Source organism: Stigmatopora argus, chromosome 18 (assembly GCF_051989625.1).
Source record: "Stigmatopora argus isolate UIUO_Sarg chromosome 18, RoL_Sarg_1.0, whole genome shotgun sequence".
NCBI lineage: Eukaryota > Metazoa > Chordata > Actinopteri > Syngnathiformes > Syngnathidae > Stigmatopora > Stigmatopora argus.
The window spans coordinates 6,441,530-6,464,521 of record NC_135404.1 but is presented as its reverse complement, the minus strand read 5'-3'; the positions used below and the strand labels follow the sequence as shown (position 1 = coordinate 6,464,521).

Here is a 22,992-nt window from a genome sequence, read left to right as displayed (position 1 = left end):
AATTTGATAAGATTTACAGAACATAAAGTGTCAATGCAGCACATTTTTTCTCCCACAAGCGTATCCCCAAGTGCTTTAACAATACTAATAGTAAATTAAAAACATACATTTCAACATTGCAAGAGTGCGGGGGAAATAACGGCAACGCAATTGCACACGATGGCCACTGGAGGCAGCACCTCAAAGAAAAGTCGCTGGATTGCTGCATTAGCGGAAGAAGAACACTTGCCTTTTTATCTTTTTAATTTAATTTTAAGAGTCACTGTTGATATAACTTGTTTTGGGCCGTTTACAAAGAGCATTGAGTGGTATGGACAAATGTTTTTTGAGTTTTTACTTTTTAATATTGTTTCTTTTGAGGGTTAAATGAGACCAAACGATGCTAATTTTCTTAAGCAATTGATAGGCTTTAATCAATCGTACGTTAGCATTTAGCTAGCGGGCGCGTTTGATAAAAAAGTACTATATTTCGTGTTTTAATCGTGTTATTTTCCTTGTTATGCGCGTTTAATATTGCTGTTGACCTCAACTACAAGGTAATAAACCCATTTAGTCTCTATATTTTAATTGTTTTTAAGAAACGCCTTTACATTCAAATGTCAAAAAACAATCAATGAACTGTAATGAACAGCGACGCGATGAATGCGTTCATTTTTATTATTGTATTTTTAAATGTTTATGACTAATTGTAACATGGTAGAGTCCTAACCTTAAAATAATCAAATAAAAAGAGAATATACTTAAACCATATTCAAATGTTTAATACATTTTAGCCATGTTTTTTGGACAGCTTTTCTGCCGTGTTTAAATAAAATGGTACTAGTACATCGTAATTTATCCAATATTCAAGCCTGAACGCTAATGCAAATATTTCGCCACGTATGACGAAAATGAATTAATCATCTGATTAAATGATAAAATATGTCATGAAAATGTCATTGAATGGTGTTTCAGTGCCATTTACGAGCACATCATTTGTTGATGCAAATGTCACAATAGAAAATATTATTTTTACCTGTGTAATATTACTGTGAGCCTACAATCAACACGAGAACTATAAATTAGCGTCTTGTATATTTGCGTTAAATACAAACATGAAGTCCAAATGAACACTGGCACACAAAAGCTTCCATCTCAGCTATTTGCAGCTATATACTGTATATTTTCTTCATAATAATGTTCTATAGTCCATCTGTGATGCTTCCGCTCACAATGTACTGCTCTCCAATTTTAGGTCCACCTTCATTTTCTGCTTCTCCATGACGGCCTCCAGCTCAGTGGTCCTTCGAGCATCCTAATGATAAGAAAAGGTGATATATTGTTTTAAAAATGAGGAACAAAAATTTGAGTCAATGGAGTCAAGAGTTATAAATTGGGCTAACCTCCAGGAGTGCCCGCTGCACTGCCAACTGGCTGTAGACCCGAGCACCTTCATCCGGAATGACTTCACGCAATTCGTCCTTGCTGAGGGAGAATAATTGAGCCCCTGTCAGGACCCCCAAACAGTTGACCGTCCTGTGGGAACGAGAAAACGAGGTAAGACATTTTGAACTGCGATCAAGCATCTTGGGATGATAATGAGAAGCTTTTAAACGCTAAAAAGGGTTGTAATAGCCCAATGATGCCACATGGTGGCATTAAAGCTTCAATGTCATATATTGGGGGGGGGAAACTCCAAATCTTGCATGGAATTTTAACTTTTTACGAAATTCCTGAAAATGTGTCACATTATGTGACATGCTTAGCTTTTAACTCACTGGCTTTCATTAAAGGCGCCAGACCTCCTGGTCAAAATTTATTGGACGTCTGGCGCCGGCAATGGCACTGCAAGATGAGAATTCACGGCCACTCCTCCCCATTTCAATGAATTGGAATGTTTATATTGTAAAAAATATGCAACTGTATTTTACTTTAAAACCGAATAAATTGTAATGTCGAAAAGTTGAAGCGAAAACTCATCCTGTCAAAATTAAAACAATAGTCTAAAATTAAAAAATACATTCTAGTGTTAAAATGCAGAAATTTGTCAAAATAAAACTTATTGTAACAAAATAACTTTTACTTTGAAACACGATAAAATTCGTCACTTCAGCACTTAAAATCGATCACGTTAAAACGCAAACTTTTACATTAAAACATGTTTACTCATAACCTTAAAATACTAAAACTTTTTTTCCCATTCATTCATTTTCTGAACCAATTATCCTCAAGGGTTGCAGGGAGTGCTGGAGCCTATCCCAGCTAACGACAGGCACCTAGTAGGGCACACCCTGAATCGGTGGCCAGCCAATCGCGAGGCACAAGGAGACAAAGGACAGGCAATCATAGCTAGCAGCAATTTAGAGTGTTCAACCAGCTTAGCAAGCATGTTTTTGGGATGTGGAAGGAAACTGGAGTACCCGGAGAAGACCTACAAAAACCCGGGAGAACAGTTCCCCATTTTTACGTCCCCAAATCCGATAGTTTTCCACTCACGGCTCGCTGAATCCTTTTCCCGCCAACCACGATCCCACTTCCTCAGGACGGGAGTGATAGTCTAGCGGGAGCGAGGTTTCCACCGATCGAGGTATGAGGAGAGGCTTGCTATTGGCCGCTTTCCCGCTGGTGAGCCTTTGGAGCAGCTCGTCGTTCACCAACATGACTGAAAGTCCACACAATAAGCCGTATACCCAAAAGAGTCCCGCAAACGCCCCACCGTTCACCTACCTTTATCATTTTCCTCTACGGCGGGTCTTTGCGGGTTGTAGGCGGGCACGCTGTGTGGTACGCGTTGGACTGACGGATTGTGCCGTATTGCGGGCAGGGGGGGTGCGGCGGGGGTGAAAGTCTTGGCGAGCGGTGTTGGAGGCGGGGCTGGAGCCTAAATGAGAAAATTCCCCAAAACAAATAAAAATACTGTATTTTCATGACTATAAGGATAAGGCACACTTAAGTCTTACATTTTCTCCAAAATAGACAGGGCGCCTTATAATCCAGTGTGCTTTATATATGGAAAAAAATTAAAATGTCATTCTTTGAGGGTGCGCCTTATAATGCGGTGCGCCTTATAATGCGGTGCGCCTTATAGTCGTGAAAATACGGTAGTTGCCATTTTCCCTATTTTGTTTGTTTGGTTTACAAAATAATAGAAAAAAATGAAATATTCATGGATAAAAATACTGATACGTTTTCTTTTTTTAAATTAAAAAAAGGAAAAACTGAATATTTAAAAAAAAACTTATTAAAGTGCCATAAGAATTTTTGTAGTTTTTTTCCACTTATTTTGAAAGTGACAAAAAGTAACATTTTCATTTTTTAATTAGATCCTCCAAATTAAAAAATATATTTTTTACATAGTAATTCAAATTAAATTATAAATCTAAAATTTAAAAAACTGGGAACAAAGTCACCTCCATTAAAAAAAAGCAAAATAAAATAAAAATGAAAACACTTTTTGGCAGCCTGCGAGTCAAGATAATTTGTGAGCTTCTTACTGGGGGCGGCTTTGTCGTGGCGGGACTCTCCACGTGTTCGATGGGCTCCAGTATGTTGAAGGGGACAAAGCCCACCTGGTTGAAACGATTGCGACACTTCCACCAGCGCTTAGATGACTCCAGTACCTGTTTTGCACAGATAGGAAGTAGAAATGGGCTGGTTTCACAATAAAAGAAGCTTTGGATTACCTCCAGCGTCTCCCCTTGTTGAACCGATAACTCAGTGTTGTTCCTGGCGATGAAGTCGTAACTGCAGCTGTAGACTTTTTCTGGGTCTGGGGGGCCGGTATTGTCTCTGTAGTGGGGTAAGGGGGGAGTTAATGCCGTGAAATGGTTTGTTTTTATGGAACAAGACAGTTTGAGGAGGACTTACATTTCGTCGCCAATGTGTCTGTCCATCTCCTGCTGTAGAAAACAGAAATATCTTATTGACCGTCTTTAACGAAGACTAATGTTTGATATTTTTAAGCTGTGACTGACAGTCCGTCAATGGACTGTTGTTTAAAAAAAAATACCTTAAGATACTCTCTGCTTTGTTTATTTTAAAACTTTACTTAAAATATTAAAAATGATAAAGCAAGGATTATTATTCATTTAAAAAAAATGGTTTCTTATTCTGAAATCAATTTCTAGTCATTTTCCTTCTTTCTTTTTTTTAACATTAAGAATTTGTATATCGTCTTCACATAAATAACAATGAAAACAAAAGTAAAGATTTTTATTAACATTTTATTTTGGAAAGATTATTTACTGTTCCTTGTTTGCATTCAATATTTATTCCAGTTTTTTAACTAAAGCAAAAGCAAAAAAAATATTTGTATTTTGTATTTTATTCTTTAAAAAAAAAGAAAGCAACAATAAATAATTATATTTTGGAAAATGACATTCTTAAAGAAAACAAAAAATATTCATAAATTAAAAATCAATTGCTTGGACAGCCATTGTGACCATTTGGCAAAATAGTTGACAACTATTTCGAGTGACAATGATAGACGTCCAATCGATTTGAAGTGGGAGAGTGGCAGCGAATGAGCGTTCTTTCATGCATGTGGTGCTTGTACATGATTATATGTAAAGTTGGCATTAAAAGACGACAATTGTGTACCTCTTGCTTGAGCATTAGGGCTTCTTGTTTGTGTTGCCCCTCGACCGGATCCTCCCAAACCTGCCCGTCGGCCCGGTACGTCTGGGGCTTCCATCCGTCCAGGAAGACGGGCTCGTACGGGGCGATGGGTCCTCGTAGTTCCGACCTGACGGCAGAATCGAGAACAGTAATCCCTCGTTTATCGCGGTTAATAGGTTCCATAGGGACACTATTTTTATGGTGTATCTATTAATTTATTTTGCATTTCTTTTCTTACTCTGGATAACATTTTTTTGCAAATGTTTTCAAAACGTTAACAAAATCTAAAAATTGTTAACTTGGGTTAGTATTATATTTAAATCTAGGATGGTCGATCCGTGAGGGGTAAAACCGCAATTGGTTCCCCTACCGAGAGTGCGTCCAGTTGGGCCCCAGCGACGTCCACAGTTGCCGCTCGCCGGCGTCCAGGTTGTCCTGCAGCAGGGACACGGCGGCGCCGGTCAGGGCGGGGCTGGACACGGAGGCGGCCAGAGCCGGGCCCCCGGTGGTCTTCACCATCTGGACACACCCAGATAAGACAAACAAACCGGTCAGTGTTGGCAGGCTGCTTCTGATAAGGCTTAGCCTGCCTTTTCATACCTTGCTGGACTAAAAGCTAAATATATACGGGGTGAATCACCAGATTCTTTTATCTGGCACGCCGAGCGAGAGTCATGGAATATTCCCGGGGGCCGTTTTTAACCCTTTAGCGCTCCTTTTACGAGCCAGGGTATTTTTCTTCACGTTTTATTTTAACGGTATTCTCATTGAAAAGGGAAATTTTCTGAGATTGATATTTTTGCCACAAAGCTTACAAAAGTATTTTTTCATACCCTAAAATGTTGAAATAAATTTTTTTTGGACCAAAGAAAGTGCCACCATGAATCATAGTTTCCCTCACAAAAAATACAAACAAAAGTTTATTGACAAAATGTCAAGATTTGAAGAACAGAAGACAAATAAGCTATTTAATAAAAATGTTTTTTGTTTGGCATATTTTTATGGGTTGCATAAGAGTGTCATGTTAAAAAAATTATAACAATTGTTCATGTACAAAACAGTCCTATGATTCAAATACAAACATGTTTTGTTGTTATTTTAAAAATAGTTTAAGAGAACATTTAAATAGACATAATCTTCACTTGTTTTTTGACAAAAAATATGTTTTTAAACAAAATAAAGTTGAATTTACATATATATATATATATATATATATACTACTACAACTACTACTACTACTACAACTACTACTACAACTACTACTACTACTACAACTACTACTACTATAACTACTACAACAACAACTACTACTACTGCTACTACTACTACAACTACTACTGCTGCTACTACTACTACTACTATTGCTGCTACTACTACTACTACTACAACTACTACTACTACTGCAACTACTACTACAACCACAACTACTACTACTACTACAACTACTACAACAACTACTACTACTGCTACTACTACTACAACTACTACTACTACTATTGCTGCTGCTGCTACTACTACTACTACCGCAACTACTACTACAACTACAACCACAACTACTACTACTACAACTACTACTACTACTACAACTACTACTACAACTACTACTACTACTACAACTACTACTACTATAACTACTACAACAACAACTACTACTACTGCTACTACTACTACAACTACTACTGCTGCTACTACTACTACTACTATTGCTGCTACTACTACTACTACTACAACTACTACTACTACTGCAACTACTACTACAACCACAACTACTACTACTACTACAACTACTACAACAACAACTACTACTACTGCTACTACTACTACAACTACTACTACTACTATTGCTGCTGCTGCTACTACTACTACTACCGCAACTACTACTACTACTACTACTACTACTACTACTACTACTAGTAGTAGTGAAAATAGATGAAATATTCACTCACCATATCCAAAGGTTTGAATACATAATGAACAAGCTCCTCTGAGGAAGGACTGGCTATGGTGGATTTCAAACGTGCCTATGCAGAAAAACAAGTTCACGTTAAAAAAACAGTTCAAAGTAGTTTCAAAGTAGGCGTTGAGCTCGAATACAAACCAAAAGACTGAAGCAATATTTAAATTTCTGGAAGATATCCACAAATTCATCCTCAGGTGGTGGCCTGGCCTTCATCGTGAGTAGATCCTCTTTGGAAACAATAAGATTGAAAAAATACCAAATTTAAATGTGTTGACTTAGTTAGAACATCATCTGCTTGCTTGTCAATACTTACTTTTTTGTTCATGTAAAGAGTATTTTGAAATATATCAATCAATATACAATGTTTTCAGTTAAAAATATTAATAAAAGTTTAAAACGTTAAGTAGTACAGTAAAAAAAATGACTGCGGTTCTTTAATTAAATGTGAAAAATATATTTAAAAAAAGTAATAGAATATTTTATTTAGATTTTAATATTTTCTAGTAATAGTACCTTTTTTTCACCAGGTAAAATCAATTACTCATTCACAATGAGCACCTGGTACAAGAGCAAGTAAATACATAAAATATTTTTAAATTAAAAAATTAGCCTGCCTGTAATAATAATGAGAATTAAAACATGTTTATTTATATTCATTTTTTTTAACTAAAAAGATTAAATTCCTTCATTTATTTTTAAATGAATAAATAAGATTTTTTTTCACAATGATATAAAATAATCATTCTAACAATTCATTCATTTTCTGTACCCCTTATCCCCACAAGGGTCGCGCGGGGTGCTGGAGCCCATCCCAGCCAACTATAGGCACCAGGCGGGGCACATCATGAAGAGTGAAAACCCACCTTCCGCACTCAGTTTTTTGCTTTTCTTTTTCTTCTTCCTTTGGTTGAGCACAATGGCGGCCTCGGCCGTCTGCTGCAGTTTGGACATGAAGTTCTCAATGTCATCGAAGCAGTGATTAAGAATGCCCTGAGGAACAGGAAATGCTTATTCTAACACTCCCCTCGCCGTTTACAGGTGGCGAGAACACGGCGGAAAGGCCGGAGACGTACCACTTCTCTCTCGGCTCGCAGTAAAGAGATGTCTGGACCCCCGTTGACTAGAAAAATGGTCACATTCAGCAAAATGCAAGGTAAAAAGTGTCCAAAATCACCTTTGCCCACCTCGAGGTCCCGGGTAAGGTGGGGGATTATTGGGCGGGGGGTTAGGAGCCCGTGCGATGGGGTGGCTCGGGATACCGTAAGGGTCCATCATGTCCACGTCGTTCCGGGAAATTCTAAAATGGAGGTACCGCAAGGGTAAAAAAAAAGAAGAAGTTTCATAATGCCAACAGATGCCGAGTCAGCACTGCGGGTGACCTTCGCATGCGGGGCATAAATTTCCCCTGCTGTCTTGTAAAGTTAATGTGATTTGTCGATTCATCTGGTCAAACTAGATCAGGGGTGTCGGACTCGGGTTGGTTCGTGGACCACTTTAACGTCAACTTGATTTCACGTGGGCCGGACCATTTTAGATATAATATTTAGATTTGTTTTATATAAATGGATTAAAAGAACTGGATTAAAAGCCCTGAATATTCCGTTTTTTATAGATCTAAAACAATGTTTATTTGAGCTTTTTTAAAATATATTTTTAGATTTTACAAAATGATTTTTGAACTAAAAACACAGAAAAAAATGATAACAAAATTACAATTATTGATTTAATAGGGGGAAAATCAGGAAATTTAATATACATCTATACTCTTCATTTTAATTTGATCCTAAAACAGAAATTATTTACTTTCCCTGGCCACACAAAATGATGCGGCGGGCTAGATTTGGCCCCCGGGCCGCCACTTTGACACATGTGAACTAGATAAATCAATGATTGTCGACATTAATGGCGACCAATGAGTTCGTGTGGATAAATCCTATGATGGAAATAATTAGTTGGAACCTACCATATTCTCTATTTGAAAATCATTTTTCGATTTCACTGTTAATGGCAGTTAGGGCAAGTTTTTGATTATTTTAAAGTAAAAATAACAATTAGGTGCAACGTCAATGATATATTTTTTTAGAATGTAGCATTTTAATGGCATCAATGATGTCCAAAGAGTTTGTGTGATTTGTGGATTAATCTATAAAAAAATCAAGGATTCATTGTGATTCATTTAATATTTTGTTTCTGCCATTATGATTTCCTATTTGAAAATTTAGAATTTTAACATTCATTCATCGTTAATGGCAGCAAATGACCTAAAAGTGATTTGTCGATTAATCTAAAATTAAATGAAGCGTCAATCTATCATTGAAATAATAATTAGTGTCTGCCTTGATTACTTCCAATTTGAAAATATAGCATGTGACTTATCTTGAAATGTTCCAATGAATGAACTATTTTTAGATTAACCTAAAAAATCAATAATTCAATTTTAAAAAAGGATGTATTGCAGCCCTTGATTTTTCCATGTTTGTAAATGTAGTATATTAACTGCCAATTTCATCATTTGCTGCTCATTATAAATAGTATATTATATAGTATTGTATAGTAGTATAGTATATTCACTCATTAGTTGTAACCCTAATTATTTGCACATTTTAAAACGACTACTCTTGATCAAAGGTTTTTTATAAAAAGCATTGAATTTCTTCCATTCAGTCTTTTTAAATTGCGTGAAAATGTCTTCAGAAATTAACTGGCATTCTCTGAGTGACTGATTTAAAGATAGATTAATCAATAACTGAGTTACCCCACAAGTAGCATTCAATTCTGTTCCAAGTGCACTCTTAAATGGATCTTAAAAAATTGATCAAATTTAGCTCAATTAGAGAAAAACTGTACGGTACATGTATATCAGTTTCACAGCAAAGTGATGGTACAAGGTGTACTTTCTAATCCTGACACTACGTAAAATGTGTGAGGTGGTCTGCAACATATAACAAAGTATCAAGCAATGTTTCTGAATTTAGAGCCGAGCTATAAATCTCACCGGGCTCACAAAAATGTCACAAAACTTGAAAATCAACAATTTTATCTTAATTCCTCACATATTTGGTATAAAATCGTTCTTTTTCAGCAACAACAAGTGCCGCTTAGTTATACTTTCCAGCATTTGTCATAGTTCTACCTGCCACTGATACTGATTTACAATTCAATTTCAATGATGTAATGGCCACAAAATTCAAATATTCAACAATCCTTGATCGAAAGTCTCAGCCCACGGATGGAATTACCTTCCAGCGATTGCATTTGAATGATCCCCACGCTCGGAAGTAGCTCTATAAATCTTGCTTACCGACTTCTCTGTCCTTCTACCAATCCTTTCAAATAATTTGACAAGAGGTCATGGGTAATCCAAAACCGAGCCCCCCGAAAACTACTCCCAGGTCCGTCGCTCCTTTTGCCACAATGGCCGGGTGTGTGTATGTGTCACACCTTCTCCAGTTATGCGCGGACCGGTAGAACAGGTCGGTTTCTGTCAGCTGTTTACACTTCCCTTCCTCCCTCACCACACGCACACACCGTCAGTAACTGTGGCGCCGCTTTGATTCAGCGTGTTCTGGCCGCAGCGGATTGTTAGCGACGAAACTGCAAATGGACACCGAAGGGACAGACGGGCTCATTTCATAGTAGTGCTCTATCTGAGCTGTTTTATATATTGATATAGCAATGATGAACATTTTGAATTATTTGGAGAAAATATAGGACAGCATCTTTCCTTTTCAATTGACATGAAATTGACAGAAAGGGTAATTGGATCAAGTAGTGCTGCAACCTAAAGCGATCCAGTGTAAACAGAAGCAGCATAGTACTAGCACTAGCACATATGTATATGTATCTATCTGTATATATAATACTTGTGAGACCTTCCTTTGTTCTCCCTGTTTGGGTTTTTTTTCTCTGGATACTCACTACTCGCACGACATTCTAAATAACATGTGTCAAAGTGGCGGCCCAGGGGCCAAATCTGGCCCACCGCATCATTTTGTGTGGCCCAGGAATGTAAATCATGAGTGCTGACTTTCTGTTTTAGGATCAAATTAAAACGAAGAGTAGTATAGATGTATATTAAATTTCTTCTTCCTTTTAAATCAATAATTGTAATTTTTTAATCATTTTTTTCTGTGTTTTTAGTTCAAAAATCATTTTGTAAAATCTAAAAATATATTTAAAAAAAGCTAAAATAAACATTGTTTTAGATCTATAAAAAAACTGAATATTCAGGCCATTTAACCCACTTCTTTTAAACCATTTATTTAAAAAAATCTAAATATTATATCTAAAATGGTCCGGCCCACGTGTAATCAAGTTGACGTTAAAGCGGCCCGCGAACCAACCCGACCGAGTCTGACACTCCTGCCGTAGTCTGTTTACCTGATTGGACCGGGACTGTCGTTACTCCTGCCAGACTTGGAAACCGCCTGCGTGATGTTCTCGCAGATTTGTTCCGCCTGCGACCGTCACGATATTCAAACCAGAGTGCCTTGAGTGACATGCGAACACGGTTTTAATTCGGAACTCGCCTTCTTGTTCTCACAGTCGAAGAAGAGGATTTCCGGTTTCTTCTCGTGGACGCTTTGGCACACCAGGAGGAGGAGGGACGGGAAGAGCTCCTGGGAGTGGATGGCGTCGCAGCGAAAGATGGACTTGTAGGGGTAGTTCTCCAGCTCCTCCTGCAAGATGGTGCGACTGGGTTTAATCATTGGAGGTAAAGAAACGGCTAAATGTCTGACAACAATGTCAAAATCATCTTTGTAGCGTTAACTAGGACTGATGGACTTATTTATGGGTTGCCATTGACAAACATTCAAAACATTGTCATATTTTTTTCACTTAATTTGTAGGTTTTTTTATTCTTCATATTTAAGTTAGATTTGATGTATTTAGAAAAAAACTAAATAGTCACTTTTAATATGGATTGTTTTTGTATTCCTCAAAAAGGAAAAACGTATTTACATTTCATTTTTTAAGAAAAACAACTGTAAATATTATGTTCACTTTACATTGTATTTTGCACTATCAATTTTAAAGAAAAAAAATAGTAGTAATAGTGAATAATCCTTTTTATTAATGTTTTTTTACGTTTATATTCATTCATATTCTATGGGGCAATTTTACACCATTTCATTGAACCCTACAGGATGCAAGATTTATTTTGGCGGGCCGGATCTGAACCCCTGAACCTTGTCTATGACATCTACCCACATCAGTTTGGATGTCTCGCAGATAAACGGCCTTTGGTCCGAGATCCAGCAACATCCGCTGACTCCACAGTTTGTCGCTTTGTGCCAGCTGGAGCAGGCGAGTCTGCGCCTCCTCCACGGTCTTCACGTCTCCTTTCTGGAGGGAGAAGGTGACCAGGTGCTGGAAGAACATCACAAATCAGTCAGTCATTAACAACAGCACCCCCGCATAAATACTCTTTGACTTTAAACTCACCTTGACGCAATAACATTTGAGATTTGTCATTTTAGGAGGGCCGTGCGTTCACTGCGGAGGAGAACATTGTTACTGATTTGCAACTTGAAGATGGACAATCTGTTTGGACTGGGAGAGTCGGCAGCCAACGTGTAACAATCTGTCATGGATCATGGTTTGTACAACTTTTACCCGTGGGAAATCTTTGAGAATTCTTGGATTAAAAAAATATATATAACAGGAGATAATATAACTGGTTTTGCTATTTTAAATTACAAACTAAAACTAAGAGAATATTTGCTGTTTTTAAAAATTCTGTTAGAAATTTCAATCGCTAAATAAATAAAAATTGTGGGTACTTGCAATCAATGTTCCCTCTAAGCTGCGCGCGTGTGCAATTGTGCACTACTCTCGTCTTCTCTGCGCACAGCAAATCATATGGAGCGCACAAAATAAAATCCCTTTTTTTTTGCTGTGAGGCCGACGCGTGAACCACTCATCCGCTGGGCCGCCCATTCATAGATATTAATCATTACATTTTATTATTACTAAATCATTTATATCTAGTAGACATCTGGTAATGGCAGGTGTGATACTGGTGTAAATTAGAGGGAACATTGCTTGCAATTCATTAATGATCACAGTAATCCCTCAAATATCGCAGATAACATAGACCAGACATGTCTGCGATAATGAAAAGACCGCCAAGTAGGATCACCCCTATTATTTCTACTATACATCTTAGTGAAGAAAAAAACAATGAATGAATGTTAGAAAAATCCAGGCTGTGGCTCCTTAGCCGTTAAGCGGTCAAATAGCCTATATGGCCCCATATGGCTATTTAGCCGGTAAGAATTCTGCGTGAGGTAAATAGTAAGAAACTACGGCTGCGGAGCCACTGCTTAAATAATAGTCATTAAATCCCTATTCACCTAATGTTAAAATCTATCAATTGGCAATAACACATCAAATTTCAATAAGATTGGTGGAATGGTTTAGAAAATCCCCTATTCACTCAATGTTAAATAATAGGTTACCGGCTAAATAGCCCCTGGGACTATTTGACCGGTTACCGGATAAGGAACCACTGCCAAAAATCAAACACTAACCAGGAATTTCAAAATGCAAGTCAGATGTCCAACCGGTTTGACGACGGGGCGCTATCTTACTGTCTACCCTATTTTTAGAGATCATCGCAACCCCACCAGATTCACCAGTATCACTCTTGTTGGTTTTACAAGAATAGAAACATAGAAAAAAATGCTAATTATGCTAATAACTCCTTTCCTGTCATTGACGGTTATAAATGTTGAATACTCCCGTTAACTGAGAATGCCAGACTTTGCTTTCTGTTTTTATGTGACTCACATGGTTATCATTTTTGACCAAAATTTATTTATTTATTTTAATTTTTTTGAAGAATTTCCATTCCAATCAATTGACACATATAAAAAAGAGGTTACCATATTTGCCTCCTTACGGAACCAATTTTTACATGCATTTTTTACAAAATATTTACCAACATATTAGTACAACAATTTACACTTTGCATTTTGACAAAATGATTTATTTTCAACCAAAATCTGACATTATCTCCCACTGTCGCCTGCAAAGATTCCACATTTTACAATTCACCCCTTTGATAATTTGACATTTAAAACTGCAGTTTAAAATGTATCCATCTTCAGTCTGATGAAATTGATGAAAACAGTCGACAATTTCCACTTGTTCACTCTGACCAAAGCCCCCCCCCAAAAAATCTGATTGTTTCCTTCAATTACAATGTTGCCCATTCACTTCATTCAAATAATGAAAACATTTTATACATTTCACTTTTTTAAAATTTCTGACCAAAATGTTTTTACTTATGACAAAACTCACACCATGAGGGTGATATTTTTGATTGCAATATCCTTTTCTACTTCTGTTTTTTGTTTCTTAATAATACTTTGTCATTTACCTTTTTACGGTACTAACGTCAGTAAATATTAAACAAAAAATTCCAACTAAAATGTCACACCTCTTGCAGGACAAAAAATGTTATGTAATGCCCGGCTAGCAAAGCACAACTAAGTAAACATAAACGTGTGACGTGTGTACAAGTTCACCTCAACGCTAACTTTCAAAAAATACATTTCATCAACTTACCACAGGTATCCGGTATTTTATTCTCAATGTAAACTTAGAATGCGTTATTCAATGAAAGTATGCCCGTTTTAAGTGCAGGTAGGGGGTTAGGTAAAGTAGGACACGCCCCTGAATGCTTTTTTTAGGGGTGTGTCAACTTTTGAAGTTCACATCATAACTTGCCCTGCCCGTCCTCACTGGAATTGTGAACTCATCTTGTGTGTGGTGTTGACTCATATTTGCTTGTAGCTAAGGGCGACATCTTAGTGGGAAAGTGATGACGCTGCGAAAGCTGCAGAGAACCTGTGATTGGTGTTTCCTGGATTTAATCCATTGGCTGCCACTGACGGCGATAGATGTCCAATGTCCCACATGTTTGCGATGGACGCGGTAACAGTTTAGCTGCCGATTTCGGTAGTAAACGTCCAATCCATTTGAACGGGGCAGTCTTGGAGCAAATTACTGTTTGTTTGTTTGCTTCATTATTATTCATAAAATAATTGAATGAACAAATTTTCATTCACTGCCTGTTCAGTTTATTGGATGTCTACCAATGGAGCATGGGAGTGCAGTATATCTTATCTTAAGATTTAAGAGACTGTAATACTCAGTGCATCTCATTTTCTAATTTTTATCCTCACTAGGTTTGTGGGGGGTGCTGGAGCCTATCCCAGCTGACTTCGGGCCAGAGGCGGGGGACAGCCTGAATCGGTGGCCAGCCAATCGCAGGGCACGAGGAGACAAACAACCAGTCATGCTCACACTCATACCTAGGGGCAATTTAGAGTGTCCAAACAGCCAACCATGTATGTGTTTGGAATATGGGAGGAAACCAGAGTACCTGGAGAAAACTCACACAGGCCCGGGGAGGACATGCAAACTCCACACAGGTGGACCGACCTGGATTTGAACCCAGGTCCCCCACTGTGAACCCGACGCACTAACCACTTGCGCCACCTGGCCGCCCTAGACTAATACTTACAGTACTACTACTACTACTACTACTACTACTACTACTATTACTATTACTACTACTGCTACTACTATTACTACTATTACTACTACTACTACTATTAATACTACTATTACTACCACTATTACTATTACTACTACTACTATTACTACTACTATTATTACTACTACTATTACTACTACTACTACAATTACTACTGCTACTACTACTACTACTGCTACTACTACTACTACTACTACTGCTACTCCTACTGCTACTACTACTACTACAACAACAACTACTACGACTGCAACTACTGCAACTACTACTACTACTACTACTATTACTACTCCTACTACTACTACTATTACTACAATTACTACTACTACTATTACTACTGCTACTACTACTGCTACTACTCCTACTGCTACTCCTACTGCTACTACTACTACTACAACTACTACTACAACAACTACTAGTAGTAGTAGTACTTGGACGGCTGGCAGCAAGCCCTCCGAGTTCAAATGTATTGGGTCGTTTACTAGTGGGAGTCATGGTCCGTCAGTGATCATTTATTGGCCATTACGGGACTAGACGTCAAGATCAAGTGGATTGGACGTCTGTTAGTGACAAACTTATTTGAATTGGAATTCACAATGTATGTATATTTCTTTAGTTTTGAAAAAATGACTCAGCAAGGGAAACACCCTCATGACAAACACACCTCATGTATACACACACTTTGGAAACATTAGTTGTATAAGCACTTGAATTGTGATTGACTGCAAAAATGTCTAGTTAAAAATTATTTTTGATGGTCAATTTATCATATCAAGACATTGTTTAATATTTTTTTGTGAATAACAAATTCCCTTTTACTTTTTAATTGAATGAATTGCTATTATATTTGCTTTAAAATGAGAAAAACAGCAAATATTCACTTTTTAAATATATTTATTTAAACATTTGTATTTAATTATTTATTTAAAGAAATAATTAGAAGTAAAAGAACAGCAAATATTCTTTTTTAAATGTATTGATTTACTTGGTTGAAATTGTATTGCAAATTTATTTTGCATATTTATATTGTTTATTTAGTTTCAGAATTTGAAAAATATATATATAAAAGTATTTTCTCTATTTTATTTGATCAAAATGATATTTATTTAGAAAATTCAAAAGTTAAACATGTGTATTCTTATTTTAAATTTAGTCAGTTTGATTCACATTTAGTAAAAAACTTTAAATAGGAAAAACAATATTAAGTTCAGTATGCTTTCTTTCTGAGAACCCCAATGTGCTTTTTAATGAGAATGAAATTTGAAGTTATTTTAAGGTTTTATTTTTCACGGTCGGCAAGCCTCCCTTGTGCACCAATGAAGGGGATAGATAGGCGGAGTTGGAAGAAGTGGCAGCAAACAACGCCAATTCTTGACTTTTTGATTTAAGAACTTTTTTCCCCTCAAAACTCAGGTACTATTTATGACTTTTAAATGCGTCCACGCGTCGGCAATATATCGCGTATGGTGAGTTCAAGTGCATCGCCCTTAATGTTGGACTTTTTAGGGGCTGTTTTGACTGAGTGGGGCATACGTGGCACGAGTGTGCGTGGCGATGCTAATGAGCGCGTGCTGGTGTTTACACATTATCCACTGCACATAGCATATAGTATATTTTTTAAATTACATTTTTGGAGAGCCACGAGCATTTCTGGTTGATAATCGGACGTGATAGTTACCAACTATTCAATCAGTTTACGCGTTAGTGTTAAGAGTCACTGGATTGTTAATACGTAATAAACAAAAATATGGGAAAAGTTGACGGGTTTTGGAGGAGCGCCATTGTAAGAAAATGTTCGCAACGTAAAAGAACTCGCTAAAATTCTAAAAGTCTAAAAAAAAAGTGTCAATTTTAATATTTTATTTCTAATGAATATTTCAATATTTTTTCCTTGTTGATGTTGGTATAGCATGTGTTCACTTGCTTACGTAATAATCATTCCTATGTGACGTGATGCATTCACGTACAACTTTGATGTAGGAAATCAACCCTCTGGGTTTGCATTGTGAAGGAAATCCTAATTAAAAGGGGGAAGCTGAAAAGACGGTTAGTCTTTGTGGTGTTACATGTACATCGGTGACACATTAGTTTTTGACAAAAGTGCTTTAGGCAGAATTACAATCGAAAGTGACGATAGTTTCCAGTGTATATAAACGCAGCACGTAGGCGAGGTTAGCAGCACGCTTTTAGGTGAGACGGTTGAAAAAATGCGGTAGTTTTAAAAAAAATACAGGCTTTTAGTTACTTTATTTTATTCCGTTGTCGTTTATCGTGTAATTTTACAACTAGCGCACATTTCCAATATGTTTTCAACTAAATAAGGTTTTCTATTTTTTAATCGACGTTGTCCGAAGAAATAGCCACACGTGTGCCCCCCTTCAAGATTTTATCTTTTCCTTATTTTTCGACATTTTTAGTCTTTATCTTTAGTTTTTCTACAACTCCAACTCTGGTGCTCACTGGTTTACAGGTTAGTCTGGTATACGTGTTTTTTTTGTCGATGTAGTTTAGTCAAACAATGAATTTACGCTCATGTATTATTACGATGTTTAGAGAAGATGCTGGGAAGTGACGTTGGTCTGAATTTCGTCTTATTCAAATAAAAATATAAATTGCCTTAAAAAAATTAACATTTTTATATCTGTGTAGATTTGCAGTCATTTAAGGGGATGGTAAACCGCAAAGTTCAATTGAGGTTTCTGGTGTTGGAGGGTTTTCCATTTTTTTAATGTGTCTAATTTGCTATACGTTAAAGTAATGGTTAAAATTCATTCATTTTCTGAACCGCTTAATCCTCACAAGAATGAACCTATATAATTTTGTAATGGAAGGAAAGACAGATGTTGACCCCATTTATGCGTCTTTTTTATTGTAGATGGAGAAACAGCAAATGGAGGTCGAGACCCACTGTGAAGAAAATGATAATCAAGATGCTTCTGAGCCCGTAGCCCGAGTAGGCTGGAACAATAAAATCGAGTACTTTTTGGCTCAAGTAGGGTTCAGCGTCGGGCTTGGCAATGTCTGGAGGTTTCCATATCTGTGTCATCAAAATGGAGGCGGTGAGAATATCATTTGTTCAAAAGCCAGTTTTAAGAATGGCATGATGTGCTGACTTTTAAAAAAAAAAAAATCTCTTCAGGTTCATTTTTGTTGCTGTATGTGTTAATGCTGGTGATTGTGGGTATCCCCTTGTTATTCATGGAGCTGGCAGCCGGTCAGGCTATCAGGCAGGGGAGCATCGGAGTGTGGAAGTACATCTCTCCCAGGCTGGTGGGAATTGGCTACTCTAGCTGTGTGGTGAGTTCAAGGCACGCACGTCAAAATATATAATATTTTACAATATTTTTTTGCTCGCTAGGTGTGCTTTTTTGTGGCTCTGTACTACAACGTCATCCTCGCATGGAGCCTTTTCTACCTCGGCAACTCCTTTCAGTCACCTTTACCTTGGACGACGTGTCCAGAGGAGGCGAATGAAACCGGTACGTGTGGTTTTCGCGTACAATTATTGTAGAAATTCAGGAAAAACATCCTCACTTTGTTTTATTTTTAGTTCACAAATGTGAGGCCAACTCTACCACGTCCTACTTTTGGTACCGGAAAGCCTTGGATGTCACCAACAACATCGACGAAACGGGCTCCTTCAACCCGTACATTGTCGGCTGTTTGTTCGCCGCCTGGGTCATTGTGTGCTTGGCAATGTTCAAGGGGATCAAGAGCTCTGTAAAGGTGCCTGACAACAGTCTTAATGAACAAAACAAGCTGATTCCTTGGGCCAAAATGGTAAACAAGTGGCTTAGATGAAACAAAAAAAATGGGAAGCCAGGGAAAAACTCCCTCTTTGTTCATTTGGGACACATGGTGGATTTATCAAAACACTTCAGTATGTGTTGTAAGTACTTTCTAAGAGATATTTTCCCATATGTGCTTCTCAGGTGATGTATTTTTCCTCCATCTTTCCCTACGTGGTTCTGATCTGCTTTCTCGTACGAGGTCTTCTCCTTGAAGGAGCATTGGAAGGAATCTCTTTCATGTTTTACCCTAAGGTATGACCCGACTATTTCCATCGAGGGGAGCGTTTTATTCGACGTATATCTAACGTATTTGTCTTTTTCCTTCCAGCTGGAGATCTGGGGAAACATACAGGTGTGGCGCCAAGCCGCCACGCAGGTCTTCTTCGCCTTGGGTTTAGGATTCGGCTCCATCATCGCGTATTCTTCCTACAACCCCAAAAGCAACAACTGCCATCGGGACGCCTATACAGTGTCACTCATCAATTTTTTCACCTCGGTGCTGGCCACCTTGGTGGTGTTCTCCGTGCTTGGCTTCCGCGCCCACAAGATTGTGGCTGAGTGCGTGGTGAGGTACGCTCGAAACTCCCAACAACACTACACTTAACATATGGGTACACGGTCGATTGGTCGCCCGGAAGGTAAGTGATAATTACCATTTAAATTGTTGCTCAAATTCCCTAAATACAAACTGCGAATTACTATTTAGTCATACTTCATGCCCTAGTAATTATTAGGCTAAAGAAAAGCTCCAAATTTCCCGGACTTTTATTGTTTTTTGGTGAAGAACTGTTAAGACCCTGACTGACGTAGCTTCTTAAAGGGACAACGCATGTACATACAAACTCTTATACACTCACACGTCGGCTCAGTGAAACTGCTCATGGCCATTGTTGGCTTTTATTGATGCGTAGACCGTGTTGTTTTACCTTGTTTTGTCGCCGGTCTTTTGGTCGCCCGTTGTCGCGGTCGGGGCGACCAAAAGACCGCACACGAACATATGCCTGATGTTTAGTTACGTTTCTTTAACACGTATTATCTTTTTTCTTTCCTCAGAAATGTCAATCTGATGTTGACAGAGAGCCAGAATGGTTTCCTGAACCCAACAGAGATGCCAATATTTAACCACTCGGACCCCGGGTCTTTGGGCGTGGAGGCGTACCAGAACTGGTTCAAAGCGCACGGACGCCATGGCCAGGGGAACTTCACCGACTGTGACTTGGAAACGGAGATGCAGAAGGTGCGGTGATGAAATTCCTCACGCCGAACGCACAAAACCTGACTCGTGATTTTGTTTAGGGCGTGGAAGGCACGGGCCTTGTATTTATCGTCTTCACCGAGGCCATGTCATTGTTGCCCGGCAGTCCGTTCTGGTCGGCGCTTTTCTTCCTCATGCTGCTCAATTTGGGCCTCAGCACCATGTTTGGCACTATGGAAGGCATCCTGACTCCGCTCACCGACCGTTTCAAGACTCTGGCAGACAATAAGACCAAACTCACAGGTCCGCTTTCCTTACTTTTCACAGTTGGATGACAAATATTTGCTCCCGTGCTAACATTTCCATTTGTGGGACAGTTTTCAGCTGCCTGCTCGGCTTCTTGATCGGCCTGCTCTTCACTCAACGCTGCGGGAACTACTTTGTCATGATGTTTGACGATTACTCGGCCACTCTACCGCTCATTATCGTGGTGGTTTTTGAGAACTTCAGCGTTTCCTGGCTGTATGGCGCTGACAGGTAAGGATGTGAAATGACTGAATTTGAACCGTAACCAGATCTTTTTGCAATATTGGCTTCATTTTATTTTGTCAATCCTGAACTATAGAGAGCAGAGATGCGATATTTTCTGGGGATTGGCCCGATTTTAACGTGTGATCGGAAATCAGGCCAGGTAATAGTTTTGAAAATGTATGAGCTTTTTCATTTTATTTAGTATCTAGACTTTGCTGAATGGCTGGCAGCGATGGTTCAATCCAAATAGTGGCTGAAATTTTTCAAATCCATCCAACCAGGATGGTTACCCTTAAATGTTTCTTCCACTCTAGTGGCACAATAGGTGTCATCTTGACAATAAGTCTGGAGGAACCTTGTTTTCCAGCAAACATAACAAAGTTAAAGTTGTGCACACTGCTACATTCGCTAAACTTGGAGTATTGTTAATTGGCGAATGTGTTCTAATAAGTAGAAACGTTGCCATGATGCTAAGCAATTATAATGAAATGGGAATGCAAGTTAGCCTGTAGAACCCCCTAAATTTGTGACCGGATGATTCGCCTAAAGACGTTTCGCCGACGGACGTTTGACAGACGGACAGGTCGCCGAATGGACGTTCCGCCAAACGTTCGCCGAAACGGAATTCGCGCGCTTGCCCCGCCCCCGGATCGTGTGTGTACAAGTTTTTCAACCTCGGCCCGCAGCCATAAAGGTTAGGATTTTTAATCCGGCCGCCGCCGGCGTTGTCCAAATTATAGTAAAAATCAATGATTCATTTCCCTTTGCCGCTCATCACTCTCAATTTATTAGTCTACCGTCAATGGCAGCCCAGGAATAAGCACTTTTGGGCGGGCATGTCAGCCCGGGAATAAGCACTCTTGGGCGGGCAGATGTAGCAGAACCGAGCCGTGAAATGACAGCAATCGGGTCAAATCCATCCTAAAACAGCATTTAATGATTAAATACAAATACTGGAGCTCTTTGGACATTAGAACCGAGCCCAGGGAAGTTAATTCCTCGGTAAAATGTCGTGATGGAGGCAAAAAATGTCTATATACCTCCAATCGCCAAACGGCTCAAAATGCTCTCAAATTCGGTCAAATCAAGCCGAAAATTAAATTAGCCACTTAGTTGTTAAAGTGAGGTAAAATGTAGTGGCAAAACACAGTACACGGAAGCCACCATTTAACATCTTGTTTCAGGTTCTTGGACGATATAGAAGCAATGCTAGGTTGGCGCCCGTCAGTGGCCTACAAGTACCTTTGGAAGTACATATGTCAATTAGCCATGTTAGCTCTACTTGGAGCTACGACCATCCAAATGTTCCTCAAAGTGCCCACTTACATGGTTTGGAATGAAGACAAGGTAAGAACAGTTACATTCAAGTTCCCAAAGTCAACGCTATTTGTCTGTTTTTATTTTGAGTTTCCTTTTTCTTCAGCGTTCCGAGATTGCCGAAGCGTATCCCGGCTGGGCTCTGGCCGTCTTGGCGTTACTCATCATATTTGCCATGCTGCCCGTCCCATTGGGCTTCATCTACACTTATGCGCGGGATAAAATCTCATCCAAAGTGTACACGATTGTTAGCACTAAGTCGGAAACGCCCATGACAGAAATGGCACCTTCCAGCCAATGGAATGGTGGTGATGCGTGATCAGTGTCACTATCTAAGTGACTAGTGATACTCAGCTACACCATAACGAATATTTAATTTTAAAAAAAAAATCATTTACATTTGTTTTGTAAATGAATAGGCTATCTGTTCCCCCACTTACTGGTATTTGACACCTGCAGTATACATGTTCTGCAATTTCAGATTGCTCACTTTCGTTTTGTTGCTTGTTCTCCCCCATTAACAGCGATAGACGTCTTATCAGTTTGAACTGGAAGGGTAGGTTGAACGGATCAGACATCTATCGCCGTCAATGGCACAGAAACATCATCCGTGATCATTTAGATCGTGATAATGTAAGTATGTAAATAGTTAACAAGAGCCTTTCAAACATCTCTTAATATGAATTCAACACATGGGCCTTATTGATCCAAATGTTTACCAGTATTTATCAATGGTCTTCCTTGAAGATCTCAGCGATTTTCATTTGACATCCGAAGGAAATTTTTATATATACTTGATGGTTCCTGTCAAATCAGTTTAAATAGATTGCCATTTTTTTATTATAATTTTGTGAACATATGCTTCAATTCTGTAAAGCGGGTTTTTAAATGTTTTGTCATGCACAGTTCATTTTGTACAGTGTACAGAAACTAAAATTCCTTTGTGTAATGTTTTTATGGAAACATTTTCCTCATTAAAACTGATTTTTAAAAATGATTTTTGTAATTGTTTGTTTTTCAAAATGCAATCCTGTTTTTC

At 38.4% G+C, this 22,992-nt stretch overlaps 2 protein-coding genes across 4 annotated transcripts; one reads left to right on the top strand and one right to left on the bottom strand.

The window, feature by feature from the left end:
- The first annotated feature begins 110 nt into the window (after positions 1 to 110).
- On the top strand, positions 111 to 22,950 carry LOC144092788 (sodium-dependent neutral amino acid transporter B(0)AT2-like). Its single transcript, XM_077625881.1, has 18 exons — positions 111 to 308; positions 1,235 to 1,310; positions 1,389 to 1,536; positions 7,595 to 7,709; positions 11,102 to 11,270; positions 11,703 to 11,947; positions 12,037 to 12,155; positions 17,995 to 18,178; positions 18,259 to 18,416; positions 18,478 to 18,598; positions 18,670 to 18,845; positions 19,052 to 19,162; positions 19,239 to 19,480; positions 19,964 to 20,147; positions 20,207 to 20,408; positions 20,483 to 20,642; positions 21,821 to 21,983; positions 22,060 to 22,950. Exons 7-18 carry the CDS (start codon positions 12,153 to 12,155, stop codon positions 22,270 to 22,272), a joined length of 1,917 nt encoding a protein of 638 aa, XP_077482007.1. The 5' UTR covers positions 111 to 308; positions 1,235 to 1,310; positions 1,389 to 1,536; positions 7,595 to 7,709; positions 11,102 to 11,270; positions 11,703 to 11,947; positions 12,037 to 12,152; the 3' UTR covers positions 22,273 to 22,950.
- eps8l1b (EPS8 signaling adaptor L1b) lies at positions 741 to 14,225 on the bottom strand. Of its 3 annotated transcripts, none has more exons than XM_077625878.1 (19): positions 14,129 to 14,225; positions 12,002 to 12,052; positions 11,768 to 11,926; positions 11,086 to 11,235; positions 10,937 to 11,013; positions 7,741 to 7,853; positions 7,630 to 7,676; positions 7,420 to 7,546; positions 6,695 to 6,783; positions 6,543 to 6,617; positions 4,967 to 5,115; positions 4,579 to 4,723; positions 3,847 to 3,878; positions 3,663 to 3,768; positions 3,474 to 3,599; positions 2,707 to 2,860; positions 2,476 to 2,641; positions 1,383 to 1,515; positions 741 to 1,294 (listed from the first exon to the last, which is right to left on the bottom strand). In XM_077625878.1, the coding sequence occupies exons 2-19, from the start codon at positions 12,029 to 12,031 to the stop codon at positions 1,208 to 1,210; spliced, it is 1,965 nt and encodes a 654-aa protein (XP_077482004.1). In that variant the 5' UTR covers positions 12,032 to 12,052; positions 14,129 to 14,225; the 3' UTR covers positions 741 to 1,207. The 3 variants fall into 3 exon arrangements, with proteins under 3 accessions (XP_077482004.1, XP_077482006.1, XP_077482005.1); XM_077625880.1 differs by having other exon boundaries at positions 3,847 to 3,875; XM_077625879.1 differs by lacking the exon at positions 14,129 to 14,225 and having other exon boundaries at positions 12,002 to 12,448.
- Positions 22,951 to 22,992: the final 42 nt, after the last annotated feature.

Excerpts from the sequence above, each read along its gene's own strand:
- eps8l1b (XM_077625878.1), bottom strand. The coding sequence starts at position 12,031 with ATGACAAATCTCAAATGTTATTGCGTCAAG. Across the intron at positions 7,854-10,936 it reads GACAGTCCCGGTCCAATCAG|AATTTCCCGGAACGACGTGG; the intron begins GTAAACAGACTA and ends CCTCCATTTTAG. Across the intron at positions 2,861-3,473 it reads CCACGACAAAGCCGCCCCCA|GCTCCAGCCCCGCCTCCAAC; the intron begins GTAAGAAGCTCA and ends TTTCTCATTTAG.
- LOC144092788 (XM_077625881.1), top strand. Across the intron at positions 19,481-19,963 it reads GTGGCTGAGTGCGTGGTGAG|AAATGTCAATCTGATGTTGA; the intron begins GTACGCTCGAAA and ends TTCTTTCCTCAG. Across the intron at positions 21,984-22,059 it reads TGGTTTGGAATGAAGACAAG|CGTTCCGAGATTGCCGAAGC; the intron begins GTAAGAACAGTT and ends CTTTTTCTTCAG.